We start from the raw sequence: 16,683 nt of genomic DNA on the forward strand, positions 1-16,683 counted from the left end.
TTCGCATCTTTTGTCTAAAGTTTGGAGTACTTGCGTGTTAGTGACGCGGTCCATCCATGATATTCTGAGAATGCGCCTATAGCACCACATCTCGAAAGCTTCGATGTTTTTTGTGGTCAACTGTTTTAGTGTCCAAGCCTCTACTCCATACAACAGGGTAGAAAAGACATAACACCGCAGCATTCGTATTAGTAACTTTATATTGATATCACGATTAAGAGTTTGCGCATTCTATTAAAGACTGATCTAGCGATTTCTATTCTACATCTAATCTTTTTTGTTTGATCAGTATCGTCTGTGATCCAAGCACCTAGATATTTATAACAGGACACACGCTCAATCGTTGTATTGTCTATTACAAGATTAGCTCTGATGTTCTTTGATTTCGTGATTACCATAAATTTATTTTTTTTCAAATTAATTTTCAAGCCGTAACTGTTACAGTATATATTGAGACTTTGAACGAGATGTTGTAGTTCTACTAGCGTTCCCGTTAGGAGAACCGTATCGTCAGCATACCTTATATTATTGATCGTCTCACCATTTATTATCAGACCAAGATCTTCTTCCTCGAGTGCTTGTTCACAAATAGCTTCACTATACAGATTAAATAAAAGTGGCGACAAGATGCATCCCTGCCGGACTACTCGACGGATTTGAATTTCTTCTGTTAGCCTACCCTCAACCTTCACATTTGCTGTTTGATTCCAATATAGGTTGCATATAATTCGAATATCTCGGCTGTCTATATTTTTCTTTATTAGAATTTGTCTTAGTGGTTCATGTTGTACTTTGTCAAAGGCCTTTTCGAAATCAATAAAGCAGGTGTAAATTTCTTGGTTCATGTCTAAGCATCTCTGTGAGAGAACGTTCATTGCAAACAGAGCCTCCCTTGTACCCAGCCCTTTTCTGAATCCCATCTGAGTGTTACTGATGTCTACGTCTAATTTCCTATAGATCCTATTATGGATTATTTTCAGGAACAGTTTTAGAGCATGACTCATCAAAGCTATCGTACGATATTCGCTGCATTCCCTTGTATTTGCCTTTTTGGGCAGTAGTATAAAGGTCGAACGGAGCCATTCCCTAGGTATTATTCCAGTTCTATATATTGTGTTAAATAGATCTAGGAGTATTTTAATAGAGTCATCGTCCATAAGTTTGAGCAGTTCTACGGGAATTTCATCAGGACCGGGGGCCTTACCACTTTTCGCTTGTTTGATTGCATAATCTATTTCTTCTCTGATTATATCAGGCCCTGTATCATCTGTATATTCGTTTGAGATTTCTTGTCTATCTTTGTCATCAAAACGTTGTGATATGTATTCTGTCCATCGATTCATTTTTTGTTGTAAATCTGTTATGAGTAAACCATCTGTATCATTAGATTGAGCTCTATATTTTAAACAATCAAAAAAGATGTAGTCCAGGTCACCGATTTTATCACAGACATCACAAAAGATCACTCTTAAGTATTTTTATTTTAAATAAATGTGCTGGATAACACGCGTGACCAAACTTCATTCTGCTGATAGTAGTTATACTTTTTCGACTGTAATCGTACTCATTGTACCAAGGTTTTCTCCTTAATTTGGTTTCAAGCCTGGTGTAACGTGTTGGATTTGTAAAGCTGTACTATTGCCATAAATAGGACCATTTCTTCATCATTATCTGTTTTGCTATGATTATTTGTTCGTCTGTAGTTAATTCGTAATTTATTTGTTCCCCCATTACTATGCTTTCTTTGGCAATTTGATCTGCAATTTCATTGTTTGTTATTCCCGCGTGTGCTTTGACCCAGAAGAATTTTATATATTTATTTTGATCTTGTAAATGTTTGAGCATTGCTTGGATGCTAAAATAGTATTATTAGCTATGTTTGAGTTTGATTTTAAAATTTTAAGAACGGAAAGTGAATCGGAAAAGATTATAGAATTCTGATCCTCTTCCTGATGAACATATTCTAGTGCTTTTAGAATTGCTATTGCCTCAGCTGTGAAAATATATGTGTTTTTGTTTAATTTATATTTTTTCTGTATAAGTACGTTTAGGTATTACGAAACCGCAACCTGTACCATCGGTATTTTTTGATCCATCAGTGTATATAGTGACGTTAATACACTTCATATAATCAAAACTACAGGACCGAGTGCTACAGTGCTACAGATGAAGCAGCAGCAAAAATATTTCCACAGAAGCTAGCGAAAATTATTGAAGATGGAGACTATTGTGTCGATCAAGTATTTAACGCTGATGAAACGGGACTGTTTTGGAAAAAATTGCCTAGCCGTTCTTACATCACACAGGATACAAAAGCTGCAAGTCGACATACAGTAAGTTAAGATCGAGTAACATTATTACTTTGTAGCAATGTATCAGGAGATCGGATGTTGAAACCGCTATTAATAAATAAATCCCTTAGAAGCTTCGTACCAGAAGTAGAAGCCTATATAAAGGAAAAATCTCTCGATTTTAAAGTTTTATTAATTATTGACAATGCAGCAGGTCATCCACACTTAGAACATGCAAACGTTCAAATAGTATTTCTTCCGCCCAATACAACAAGCCTTATTCAGTCATTAGATAAGACCAAGAACTTTAAATGCTTGTTGGAAAAATGTTTGGTCAGAATGTGTAACAAGCAATGCAACCATTCAAACATCTAACATTCAACTATCAGATGAAATAATTAATTTGCCACATAAAATTAGTGGAGATGGTTTTAGTTTTAATACCTTCAGCTACGATGATATAGATGAATTCATCATCATCATATAACGGGGGTCCTACGGCGATTGCCGCTTCCCGCATTTCAGCCTCCATCTTTTCCTATCTTTCCAATCTCCCTCTTCCAAGCCTCTAGATTGCATTGTTTTTGTAATTTCTCTTCTCCAGGAATTTGGTGGTCTTCCCCTTTTCCTTCTTTCTGGCTCAACATACATTAAGGCTTTCTTTGGCCACCGCTCCTCCTCCATTCTCATCACGTGACCATACCATTGTAATTGCCTTCTTTGTATTCTATCTGAAAGAGTATCTCTAATTCCTGTACGGTTTCGTATTTCCTCATTCCTGATTCTTTCCATTCTCGATACTCGACATGACCTTCTAAGATAATTCATTTCCACAACGTGTACTTTATCTCGTTCATTCTTTGTCATTGTCCAACATTCAGCACCATATGTGGTAATTGGTTCTACAATTGCTCTGTATACGCGAAGTTTGGTATGCATCTTTATTTTATTAGACCACAGTAATGAATTCAGTATTCGGATGCATTTTTTCCCTTGCTTCATAGATGAATTGCTTGTTGATAATGCATTAAGTGACCATGATATAATTGATCAAAATTTAGATCTAACTTTAGATGGCGTCGTGAATCTAGAAGATGATAATGATGAGGAAGAAAAACTAACCCAATATTTTCTTATTAATGACCCCGATTCTGACAGAGCCTTTAAATTACAACGTAACGTAAGCTGCAGAACTGCATGTCAGGATATTGTGAGCTGCATAAAAAATTACTAGTATCATTATCACATTGATATATTAATTGTATAATACATAACAATAAAGTAAATTAAAATATAACACCTTTTTCTTTAACAACAAAATTATCACATACTTCTAGTTTTAAATCCATTTTTTTTAATAATCATGGAACAAGATAACTGATGTATATAGATAGAGTTACATACACCGGAATATTTATACGAGAGCGAAAAACTGACTAAAGTTTTTGATATATGACAATACACTTATTGTTTATTACCTTCGTGCATAGTACTTCTTGAAGTGAAATATAACGTAAGTGAATGGACAAATGTATCATAAATTACGCATTTCTTATTTTATAACCATTTCATAAATCTCTCTTTCCGATTTAATAATAAATTTTGTCTCCTGTAAGGCTAGGTAATAAACATTATTTATTTATTTATCTTATGGCTTTATCACAGTTAAGTTTTGTATACATAATACATTACAAAGAGTAAATAATAATAACTATTATTTTTTACAAACAAATATTTAGTTGACTCTTTATTTACTCTGATTTAGTAGGTATATTGAATTGACTCTTTGGTTGCAACTAAGAAATCGGACGGATTGCCACTGTAGGATCTGATCAGTTATTCCTGAACTACATGTTTGACCATTTGTCTTTCGGCACAACAATTGCAGTTTGGAGAGGGTATTTTGCCTCACCTAAAAAGTGAGTCTGAGCACCTGCCACAGTTTGTTCTAATACTGTTCAGTGTAGCCCAGATTCGTCTTGGTTGGTCAAAAGCCTCTGGCTTGTATATAACACATGGCATATTTCGGGTGTCAGGCGGTGCATTCTTCTCCCAATCAGTTATCTTGAAGTTACTCTCAATTAGACTTCTTGCAGAATCTAGAGGGTTATTTCTTGAATGAACGTTGAAGCATAGCACAGGATCATCGTTACTTTTTCTATACTCCTTACTTCCTGACAAAGGCATGTTGTCGGCGGGCGAATAATTATTGGTAACTCTTTCTCGGCTTGATCTTCCAGATGACCTTTTCCAAAAGTCCATTTCTTTGGCAAGTTTTTTTCAGTTTTGATTTTTAGTGGCCAAACCAGTACCTTGTCTGGTCTGGTATATCCTTCTTTTGTTTTATTTGGAGATTTTTTTGTAACACAGAACTCCGTTCATATTGAAATTGATCTTATACTTCTACAACATTGGTTTATGTGTACTTTCGTCCAAGTAGTTAATCATTACATGACAGTAAAATAATTTCTACCAACCGCATTAGCGATTTATCAAAGTTTGACGTTCATATTATTTGTCCACTTTTAAATTCATTTAACTGGTGAAAATTATTGCGTCGACCGACACGATGCATTGAATTGTTATCAGATCTCTTGAAAGAACCATGTCCAATACGACGTTTCGATAAGATCACACTTATCATCTTCAGGTGGATATGTTTCTTTTAGATGCTTAAATAGAATTGAAAATATTACGAGTATAGATAAGATTTTTATATTATCCTTGTAATACAAACATATCCCACATTTGTATTTCTCTTCGATGCTTGACAAATTTTGACGTTCGTCCTCTATTTTTCACTTAGTTTTACTAAACTTTAAATATAAAGATATGTCGAATGTAAGTGGTTGGAATTAATGATGGGCGTTTAATACAGTAGGTGCATTATAACATTTTAATATCCATAACGGACCGAAACCACAGAATTTCGTCTAAACAAGGTAATTTTATATTATCTGAAAGGTGAATGCGCCTACACAATCCTCTTCGCATCCACCAGATTCTAAGGTTCATGATGTTGGTTATACCAGGGATTCTCAAACTCATTTTTTGTACACAAGTATGAAGTCGCAAATAGTTATAAAACCTTTAATGCAGCAGTACTGATGGCATGATATTCATGAGAAAGTGAGCTCCAAAATTCAAACAGTTTGTCCTTGTCGTATTGAAGCTTTAGGCTGGAATTACAGGACAATTCTATTAGTTGTTCAAATGAAATAGTACAAGTTTTCTTTTCCTTAAGAGCAACTTCTTCTGAAACCCAGTAATTTTATATGTCAATTGCAGGATTGGAGTATTGTTTTCCTGTAAAGGCTTATTAAGATCATTTTATTTATTAAATGTGTCACAGAGATATATGATTCTCTATATAGATACGTGCAAAGTACATCACCTTTAGACAAACAACGAGAATTTGAATGATAAATTAAAGAGGTATACTCAGCAACGAATTTTTTACCAAGCTCATAAAAAGGTCTTAATTTCAAGGGTTCCGCTAGGGGACACTACTACACTGATCACTAATTAATGTATTACTTCTACTAGGAACAGAGAACGGTTTATTTATACCGTCGATGGTGACGCTGTTTGGGTGGAGATTGGCGTGAGGGTTAGCATGGTGATTAGTAGGGGGATTGGCATGAACATTTCTGACAGTAGGGTTTTGATTGACGGGTGGAGCGGACGATATTTTCTTTATGAGAGGTCTCCATGTCGAAGGTAACCAGATGCAGTCATCTCTTTTATTAAGACAATTTGACCTTTTTTAATTTCTAAGGCTTCTCGGATAATTCTTGGTTTATAGAAGCGGATAAAAACTATGATTCTGGAGTTTTCAAAATCAATTTTGTGATCTGTATAAAGACGGTGTTGAGCTAGAACTGAAATTGAATCGAATTACGAACAGAAATGGAATGTTCATAAATCCTATTTTGGATTCTAAGATTTGTTTGGCCTATATAAGATCGGGGGAAGTCTGCACAAGGAATTTCATAAACTCAGTGTTGTTTATTTTGAATGTTGTCTTTGATTGATTGGACAAGAGATGAAAGTTGTTGTTGGGGGTAAATATTGTTTTTATTGGTCTTAATTTAAGAATTTTGTCGATTTTTGTTGATGTAAGGAAGAAAAGCTTTCGTATGATGGAGGTATGAGTCTTTGGGTTGAGAATGAGTGGAAGATTGATGTCTGTGGTTGCTACTATTGATTTTCGGGGTAACCGTTTTGGATAAGGGCCTGTTTTAAACTAGAGAGCTCAACGGGTCTCCTTGCATCATTGCAAAGGCGTATGGATCCGGAGACAAGGGTAATGATAATTAATTTGGGAAAGTGGGTGATGAGAGTTGGCATGCAAGTAACGATTGGTGTGGGTGGGATTTGATAAACAGAGTGATGGAAACCTTGGCATTGCTTTTTCTTTATGGTAACGTCGAGAAACGGTAGGGATGAATCAGTTTCCGCCTCGTGAACTGGATACTAGGATGTATACCTTTCAGATGGGTTTAAAAAGACACCAAACATACCTGCCATGGAGCTAAATGACGAATGTATCGTCAACAAATCGTGGCCAACATGTAGGTTTGAGCATAGATGTTGATGACGCCCGGGTCTTGAAGTCTTCCATAAAGATATTGGTAAATACTGGAGGTAGTGGGGAGCCCATTGGGGCACCATTTATTTGTCTGCAGAATTGTTTTTTAAAGATTAAATAAGAGTTGGACATACAATGTTTAATGAGAGATAACTGGTCTTGCTGGGTACTGTATTTAGTTTTCAGAATGTTTGAAATTTATTTTATAGGAATGTTTATAAAGAGTGAAACGATATCGAAACTTACTAGAATGTCTGTCGGTCAGATAGGGTATTGTTTAAGAAGTTCGATAAAATGAAAAGAATTTTTGACGAAAAATGAAAATATACAGAGTGTCCCATTTACATTAAATAAGTTAAGGGTTAAGGTAAGATTAAGATGGAGAACACTAAAGTGTTATGTGTGGTCTCTATTACTATATGGCTGTGAGACCTGGACATTAAAACAGTATGACGTCAACAAATTAAATTCATTTGAAATATGGATGTACCGCCAAATGCTAAGAATAAGCTGGACCAGCAGAACTACGAATAAAGAAGTACTGAGAGCATTGAACACACGTCCTCATTTGGTCAATACTTTAAAAATTAGAAATACGTCATATCTAGGACACATAATGCGCCATACGGAATTTGAGCAGCTCCAGGTAATATTAGAAGGCAAGATTAAAGGTAAAAGAGGCATAGGACGAACGAAAAAATCTTGGCTACGAAACATCAGAGATTGGACCCATACAAGAGGAAATAAATTAATTCATCAAGCCCAGAACAGAGAAAAAATTTGCCATATTGATCGCCAACCTCAACAGAGAAGACACTTAGGAGGAGGAGGAAGTTAAGAGTATTTCTGGTGAAACGGGAAAACAAAAAATATGGTATCAGATACGTTATGTCTCATTCTACTTGTATGAAAAGTTTCATAAATATCGTCTTTTCGTTTTAAGGATATTTATTTGGTTATTTACTTCGTATTTAGTTAAATATTTAATTACAGAGAAAAATTACAATACGACAGTTAGCGACATCAGGTTTTGGAAAATACTCACCTAAAATATATGACAAAACACTTATACTAGCTTAGTTTTTATTTTATTTAAGGTATTTTTAGAACAGGCTGTACATCTATTTACTAGAGTTGGTAAATCAAATAATACCTAGTTTCATTGATTTGTATGCACTTCCGGTAACATGTGTGTATTTGTTCTCATAAAGCGAAAACATAATTTGATAATATCTCAACGAGATAGCATCGATAGTGGCACGTTCAAAGTGGTAAACAAAATTTATGTGCCTAGGTGTCAAAAGAGATTATTAATTAGATTAATTTCCGTTAATATCAAATGTGGATCTACTCTGATTACCGAGAGAAAGGAATTTTTATAGATGTTTATTAAGTTTGATAAAAAATAAACAATTATCTATTTAGTTTAAAAAATTTACATACAGCTGCACGTTTCGTTCTTTTTTTATTAAGGTGAATGTACAAAAATGCTCTATATGAAAGCTCTAAAATTAAGCAAATGGATAGGACAGCATTAATTAATAAATAATTAAGTTGGTTAATATACAGGTTAAAGAAAAATTGGCAACATCAATTGTTTTCAAACAAAGCTAAGAATTACTGAGTTAAAAAATATTGCGTTAAACTTAACAAAATGCTCCGTTTAAGGGTATATGGCATCAGGCAAAAAAATGCAAAGAATTCCTTCACCTAACCCAATAATCCCAGTAACTATGACTGGATAGAAACTTTTTTGCAAAATATCACCCCATATTCAGCAGATCAGGAAGTAAAGGATTTAGTAGATAATGCAGATGAATAAAATAATATATTAATTATCCTTTGAAATTTACAGAAATACAATTTGCATTAAAAAGTTTCAGTAACACAGCTCCAGGTATGGATCAAGTTACATACTAAATGATTTGCAATTTACCAATTATCGGTTTTAACGAGATTTGGTTATATACCGCTGTCATTGAAGAGTTGAGAAATAATGTAGTTGTACCAATCCCCAAACTACAGAAAAATCCAAATCCTTGCAGAATCTTATCGGTCTATTTCCTTACTATCCTGTGTCATGAAATCTTTTGAACTGATTATTAAACATCGGTTAGAATTTTATTTGGCTAGTACTGCTTTTTTCCGTTGGAACAGTTTGGTTTTTAAAAAAGGGTTTAGTACTATTGACGCAGTTTTCTATTTAACAACAGAAATTCAGTTATGTTTTTGCAATAATTATTACTTATGCTGCATTTCTCGATATAATAGGTGCCTACGATGCAATTAATATCATTATGTTAAGAGAAAAATTGGTCCAGGCAGATGTTCCTGCGTGAGTGTGTAATGTCTTATGCAATCTTACAAAAAGAAAAGTTTATGTAAGGTCGAATCACAATTCAGTAATAGATCCCAGACGATCATCCACAAGTTTACCACAGAGCTCCGTCTTCTCTCCCCTTTTGTTTAATATTTTTACAAAAGATTTTACAATGTTTTATGTTACAAAAATGTTAATATACTAAAATGCATTAATAATCTTTAGTACTAGATTAGAATAAAATCCACAATTGTTCTTAATATTACTTAAAAAGCAGTTTTTAACTAAATAATGTTAACCGTAAGTGATAAGAAACGAATAATTAAAAAGCTATCTATTGAATCAAATAAATTTTGGTAAATACCAAATTCCGTTCTAGATATTAACAGTTATAGTTAACCAATAAAAAAGCGTTTTACCTGTTGGAGGAACAAAAGCAAAAAGAATTTTCCAAAACATAGTTAGGAAGTGCATAGCATAGTCTAATCCGGAAGGTTCCTTATCTTCTGGAGCGTCTTCGCTAGAACTGACAGTCAAAGCTTCCATAAACTGTTCTTTCCAGGAAGAAGTTCCTATTAAAAGGGATGCATTGGCACGTTGCACTAGTTTATCTACCGTATTCTGGAACAAAGAAAAATGTTAAAAAGGTTCTGAAACTATTTTCTTGTGGTATGTTTAAGTTAAATGGTATTTTATATGGAAGTAAACCACAACTGGTTGTAATGAAAATTACTAAATTATTTTGCATTTGTTTTGAATCTTAACTAAAAAAAAAAAAAAATGTAAAAAGTAATCCTCGCTACAATAAATTGTGATTTATCTCTTTCAATACTGTGGGGACATAAATGTCCCCGTGGATTTCAAAAAATCTGCTGGCATCTTTTTGTTCCCAAAGCCCATGTTATTTGAACGAATCCGTATTTTTAGACATTCCTTACTCATTAAATAGTAGTATGCAACCTACATTTCACGTCCGTTTGTAACCTACAAATTGATGTTAACTAAACATGTGCATCAGCAACTCGTAAATAATACAATTTTAGTAAAGAAAAGTAGGTGCTCTATTTTTTAACCGATTATATACAATTTAGTTACCAATTAACACAGGTTAGCGATATATATATTGTTTATTTTTGACAATGTTTTAATCGATTTTACCATAATTTCTAAACTGAACTCTAGTGTGTCAGTAGTAGTTTATAGCGGGTCGTATTTATTCCCTTCGTATTGTTTGGTTGCAGACTTTCTATGACACGTAGACGTGTTATAACACAAAAAGAGCTTCAAGAAGCAACTGAAAACCTTTCAAATATTTCTGAAAATGAATCCGAAGAAGAACATTATGCTGCCTCAAAGTATGAATATGGACCTGGTGACGATTCTAATGAAGTATCTGAGAATACTCCTGACCGTGTAGATGTAAACATCACTGCTTCCAACGAAGAATGTTCTGATAACGCAGAAATATCTGAAGATAAGTCTGAAAGAGAAATGGGATAAAAATACTAAATATTGATAAAGGTAAAGATAACGTGATAAAGGTTCTCGTCCTGTTGATATTTTTCTAAAATGATTTCCACGTAGTTTATTTATGCATATTGTTTCCTGTACAAACCAAAGAATAGCATCAGTTCCAAAAAACAGTAATATAAAATTAAACACGAAAAAAACAGATATGTACGAAGTAATGATAGTGATTGGTTGTACTATGGTTATGTGTTACAATAAAGTACCATCTATTTCACACTACTGGTCAAAAAACGAATCACTTTCGAATTCCCTTAATAAAAAAAGAAGCTATTTCAAGAGACAGCTGTTTATTCCTGCTATCTAAGTCCTACTATAATTTTCCTCCAACTCTAGGACAACAAGTTGTTGAAACTCTAGCCACCACTATACGGTCACCAGATGTGTGTCTATGCTTTGATAGATTTTTCACTTCGTTCAACCTACAAAACACCCTAAATTTTACATGTTTAGTAACCTATATGGCCAATCGTGTAATAATGGGAGACTTCAACGCCAAAGTAGGAGAAGACATAACTCTCGGAATTAGTGGAGGATTTGGTCTTGGGGAAAGAAACGAAAGAGGTGATAGATTGGTGGAGATCTGCCAAGAGGAAAACTTTGTTATCACCAACACATGTTTTAAACAACCAAAAAGAGGTCTCTATACATGGATATCACCGAGAGATGGCCATGGTAGTGTAATGCGTAACCAAATAGATTATATCATGATAAACAATAGATTTCGAAACTCATGTAAATGTACTAAGACATATCCAAGTGCCGACGCAGCGACCGATCACAATTTACTGGCATCTAGAATCAACCTAAAATTAAAGACAATCAAAAAGCCTTCCATTACAAAGAAATACGATAGACAAAAACTAAAAGAAGAAGAATTTAAACATCACTTTGAGCAGACAATGAACGAAAAAATTCGAGACAACATCACACAAGTATACAATGTACCAACAGTCGAAGAAAGATGGGATAACATAAAGACTGGTATCATCGATACAGCAACGCAAAGTGGAACTGTCACCCATTATACAAAGCAAGCGTGGATGAAAAATGAAATAATCGAAATGATGGATGAAAGAAGACAGCTTAAAAATAGAAATAACTCAGAGTATAAACGAAAGCATAATCTGATTCGAAGAAAAATCAGGGAAGCCAAAGAGTTATGGATGCGAGCAAAATGTGAAGAACTAGAAGAATTGCAACGAAAACATGACAAATTTAACACACATAAGAAAATAAAAGAAGTTACAGTACACAAAAGAAATACACCCATAACATTAACGAATAATGAAGGTCATGCACTATCCCTAGAAGACAACGTAATGGAGGAATGGGAAAACTACATTAAAGCATTATTTAAGGATGATCGAGGATCACTACCAAACTTAAGTGCAAATACAGGACCATCAATCTTAAAGTCTGAAGTGGAAAAGCCATACACCAAGCCAAAAACAACAAAGCCAGTGGACCAGATCAAATATACAGCGAATGGCTAAAATTACTCTCAAATGACAATATAAAAGAACTCACTGTACTTTTCAATCAAATATATGATACCAGTGAAATTCCATCGGACTGGTTAAAATCGATCTTTATTCCTCTACCTAAGAAACCAAACGTTAAGAAATGTAGCCATTGTAGACTCATTAGTTTAATGAGCCATGCCGTTAAAATACTGTTGCATATTCTTCTAAATCGAATTAACAACAAGTGCGAAGAAATAATTAGTCAAGAGCAGTTCGGGTTCCGGAGATGCCTTGGAACTAGAGAAGCACTATTTTCTATGCAAACACTCCTTCAACGATGTTGGGAGGTAAGAAAACCCGTATATATGTGCTCCATTGATTTTGAAAAGGCATTTGATCGCGTGCAGCATACTGGACTAATTACCGCCTTGCAGAGCATCCAACTAGATAAGAAAGACATCAAACTTATTGCCAAACTTTACTGGAACCAAACAGCCATTATTAATACTAACAACAGAGAATCAAAGCCAATCAGTATTGAACGAGGCGTAAGACAGGGCTGTGTACTGTCTCCCATCCTCTTTAACGTGTATTCTGAGAATCTATTTAGGGAAGCTTTAAAAGATCAAAAATGAATTATCATAGGAGGAGAAATAATTAACAATATACGGTACGCCGACGATACTGTGATTCTAGCTGAAAACATCGACGATCTGCAGGAGCTAATCAATAGAGTTGACATGGAATGCACAAATTGACAAATGACTGTCGATAAATATCGATAAAACTAAATACATGGTGACCAGTAAAGTGGATATCGGCGCAACCCAACTGATATTAAATCAACAACCGCTGCAGAGAGTTCAGAGATTCAAATACCTTGGATGTTGGATTACCCAAAATCTAGATCCATCCTTCGAAATTCGATGTAGAATTGAACAGGCAAGAAACTCATTTCAAAAATTCAAGCCTCTATTATCCAATATCATTAAATTTGGAAATCCGTGAAAAGTTTACAAGATGTTACGTGTGGTCTGTACTTTTGTATGGATGTGAAACTTGAACATTAAACGCCGATATCATGAATAAAATCGAGGCGTTTGAGATGTGGTTGTATCGAAGGATACTAAAAATTCCATGGACTAGCAGAACCAGAAACGAAGAAGTTCTTCGAAGAATGGGACATCAACGAACTCTATTAAATATTATTAAGAGGCGTAAACTAGTAAACTATCTTGGACATATAATCAAAGGACCAAGATATGAGTTCCTTCGGCTAATTCTCAACGGTAAAATCGAAGGAAAGAAATGGATAGGACGGAAGAAAGTCTCTTGGTTGAGGAATTTGCGGCAGTGGACAGGTTTGACAGCGGACCAATTGCTACAAGTAGCGCAAGGCCTACTTATTAATGTGCAAAATTAAAGCCTTAGGGACTTAAATGCGGAATTGAGAGAATTTCAGAAGAGAAGCAAAAACGGTTAGTATTAAATTTAACACCAAAAATTAAAAATATTTGTATGGGATAATTTTGGTTTTTGGTGGATTCTGTTACAGATTACATCAAATATTTATTTATGCTATAAATTAATACGAAAAAACGGGGCACAAGATTGTTTAAAATTTTTAGTTATAAATGGTATAATTGCTTTTTTGGTTGTAAATCCACAAAACGCATGAATATTTAATACTTATGTAAATACTTTAATCTTCCAATTCAAAGGTGTATTTAGGTTATGATGGGTGTTGACAAAGAGCTTTTGCAAAGCAAGAATTTTTCAGTTTTTATTCCGCAATAATGATATAGTTACAGTTCTCAGTACACGTTGACTTGTCAATGTCAAAGGTAAGCGAAAATACCGTAAGTATTAAGTTATTGTAAAAAATTATATTATAATTTACAATAGTATGATTGGGTAGCTAAAGTAAAAAATTAAAATTAAATTTATTTAATGTGAAAATGGAAATATATAAATCATATTTTTATCGAAAGTGGCCCAAATGATTGTAATTCCAAAGCCAGGTAAACCTACAGAAGACATTAAATCATATAAACCTATTAACCTACTGCCAATAATGTCAAAGGTTTTGTGTTTTGCAATACTGCTGTTAGATAGGATCAGTGCCGGATTAAGGGGGGGGGGGCTATGGGACTCTTAGCCCCCGGCGGTAAATTTTGAGAGGCGGTACGTCGCTCCCATCACGTTTTAATTCTATATGTGGATATTTCCAATTTATGGGGTTGATTTTCTGAAATATCATGGTAATAATAATAAATTACGTAAGATGCCACAAATAAATAGCTTCAGAACAATATTAATAAAACTTCGTCTCGTCACCGACAAGATCCGTGCCTGCAGTAGCAGGTCGCACAAAAACACGTTTCATGTTTCCGGGAAATCCACTGCGCCTGGCGACAGCGTGTCCGGCTCCAACACGGTATGTCGTCAATCGTTAGTCAAATTTTACTTATTTTTATTAGTGAAGTGTTTTCGTGACGTTTCTAAAAAATAAGCAGAAAGGAAGGAGGTGCATTTTGGAAGCGACAAAAGTTAGAAAAGCAACAAAAATTAAATGCGGTATTAAAAAAAAACCCCAAGATTCAGCTTTTTTTTTTACCAAATCCAGGCAAGATAGTATACCAACGAGCACTTGTTTTCAAGACGATCCAATTGAAACAGTTTCAGATGTTTTAGAAGGTAGGTTTATTTGACTGTTTTAGTTACTTTTTTAATAAAATAAAATTTGCAGCAGGATCTTCATCACGTCGAGATGATTCATCCACAGCAAATTCAGACCCACTTTGTGAGTTGATTTACAAGATCCAAAATTCTGGCCAAGAAATTGTGTAGATGAAGTGCTGAAAGAATTCAAAACACAAGATTTTAATTCTTTAGACTTTGAATATTCAAAAAGAAAAAAAGGGAAAAACAAAACAGGTACTGCACTAAATCACTATTTTATAAGGTTTTAAAGAATGGTGAAAAAATTCGGCGTGACTGGTTAGTTTATTCCAAAAGCACAGGCTCTTTATTTTGCTTATATTGTCGACTCTTTTCAAGCGAAAATTGCACTTTTTCCTTTTTTACTGGATTTGACGACTGGAAAAAGGCTAAAGAAAAATGTGACAGTCATGAAAGATCAGTCGTTCATTTAGAACATCTTAAAAATTTTATTTCAAGAAATTCATTGAGTATGAGAAAAATCGATGATTCTCTGCGGCAACAGATTGAACATGAGACCACATATTGGCGAAACATATTACAAAGAGTCGTTTGTGTCATAAAATTCTTAGCTAGTAGGGGACTACCTTTTAGAGGAACCGACGAAAAATTTGGTTCGACTAGCAATGGCAATTATCTTGGATTACTAGAGTTGTTGGCGGAATATGATCCTCTTTTAAAAGAACATATTGAAAAATATGCTTCAAAAGGCTGTGGTTCAGTATCTTATTTATCAAAAACAATTTGTTTTGAATTTTTGCAATTGCTTTCGGACCACATATTAGAAGAAATTGTAAAACAAATTCATTGTGGCAAATATTATTCAATCAGTGTTGACTCTACGTCTGATATAACACGTACATATCAACTGACATTCATTATTAGGTATTGCTCGGACACCGGAACACCTGTCGAGAGGTTCATACAGTTTTTAGACAACACTGGCCACAAAGCCGAAGATATGGAAGCCAGCATTGTAAAATTTTGTCCAACCTGAATATAAATATCGATGACTGCAGGGGACAATCGTATGACAATGCGAATAACATGTCTGGCGTTTATAGCGGTCTCCAAGCCCGAATAAAATCTAGGAATAGTTTGGCAAAATACGTACCATGTGCAGCCCATTCCCTAAATTTGATTGTGCAGCATGCAGCAGAATGCACTATGGAAAGTACTTCTTTTTTTTTAATTGTTGAAGAAATTTATGTTTTTTTCTCAGCTTCAACTTACAGATGGAAACGACTCACTGATCTATTGAAAAATTGTGGCCATACAACATTTGTTCCAAAAGAGTTAATGTGACTCGATGGTCAGGACGATTTAATGCATTAAAAGCTCTTAATTTATGCTATCAAGATATAAAGCAAGCACTTTTAGAGTTATCCGCTAACGATGACGAGAAGATGCCAGTACGCTGTCAAGCAAAACAATTTACACGAAAAGATGGCTACGTTAGAATTTGGTATTTATGTTGCCTTTTGGTTCGAAGTACTGGAAAGAACTGACCTAACGAGTAAATCTTTACAAAGCGCAAATATGGACTTACATACATGTTCGTCTTTGTATAGCTCATTACAACATTTTTACGAGTCTCTTCGTGATAAATGTAATTTATTTGAACAAAAGGTGCAGCTCTTATCACAACAAACGAAATACAGCAAAGAAATTAGAAGTCGCAAAAGAAAATTACAGTTTGACGAAGCAGATACAGAAGAGAACCTTACACCGCAAAATAAGATTAGAACCCAAGTGCTGTATAAAACA

General features: G+C 34.4%; 1 protein-coding gene across 1 annotated transcript in view; it reads right to left on the reverse strand.

Annotated features, from left to right (window-relative positions):
• The window catches only part of Calx (sodium/calcium exchanger 3), a 284,907-nt gene that overhangs the window by 18,172 nt on the left and 250,052 nt on the right, over positions 1-16,683 (reverse strand). The window contains exon 5 of the mRNA XM_072532931.1: positions 9,622-9,823. Coding sequence (XP_072389032.1) covers positions 9,622-9,823 — 202 coding nt within the window. The remainder of the gene's footprint in view (positions 1-9,621; positions 9,824-16,683) is intronic.

This window comes from Diabrotica undecimpunctata, chromosome 5, assembly GCF_040954645.1.
Source record: "Diabrotica undecimpunctata isolate CICGRU chromosome 5, icDiaUnde3, whole genome shotgun sequence".
Lineage (NCBI taxonomy): Eukaryota > Metazoa > Arthropoda > Insecta > Coleoptera > Chrysomelidae > Diabrotica > Diabrotica undecimpunctata.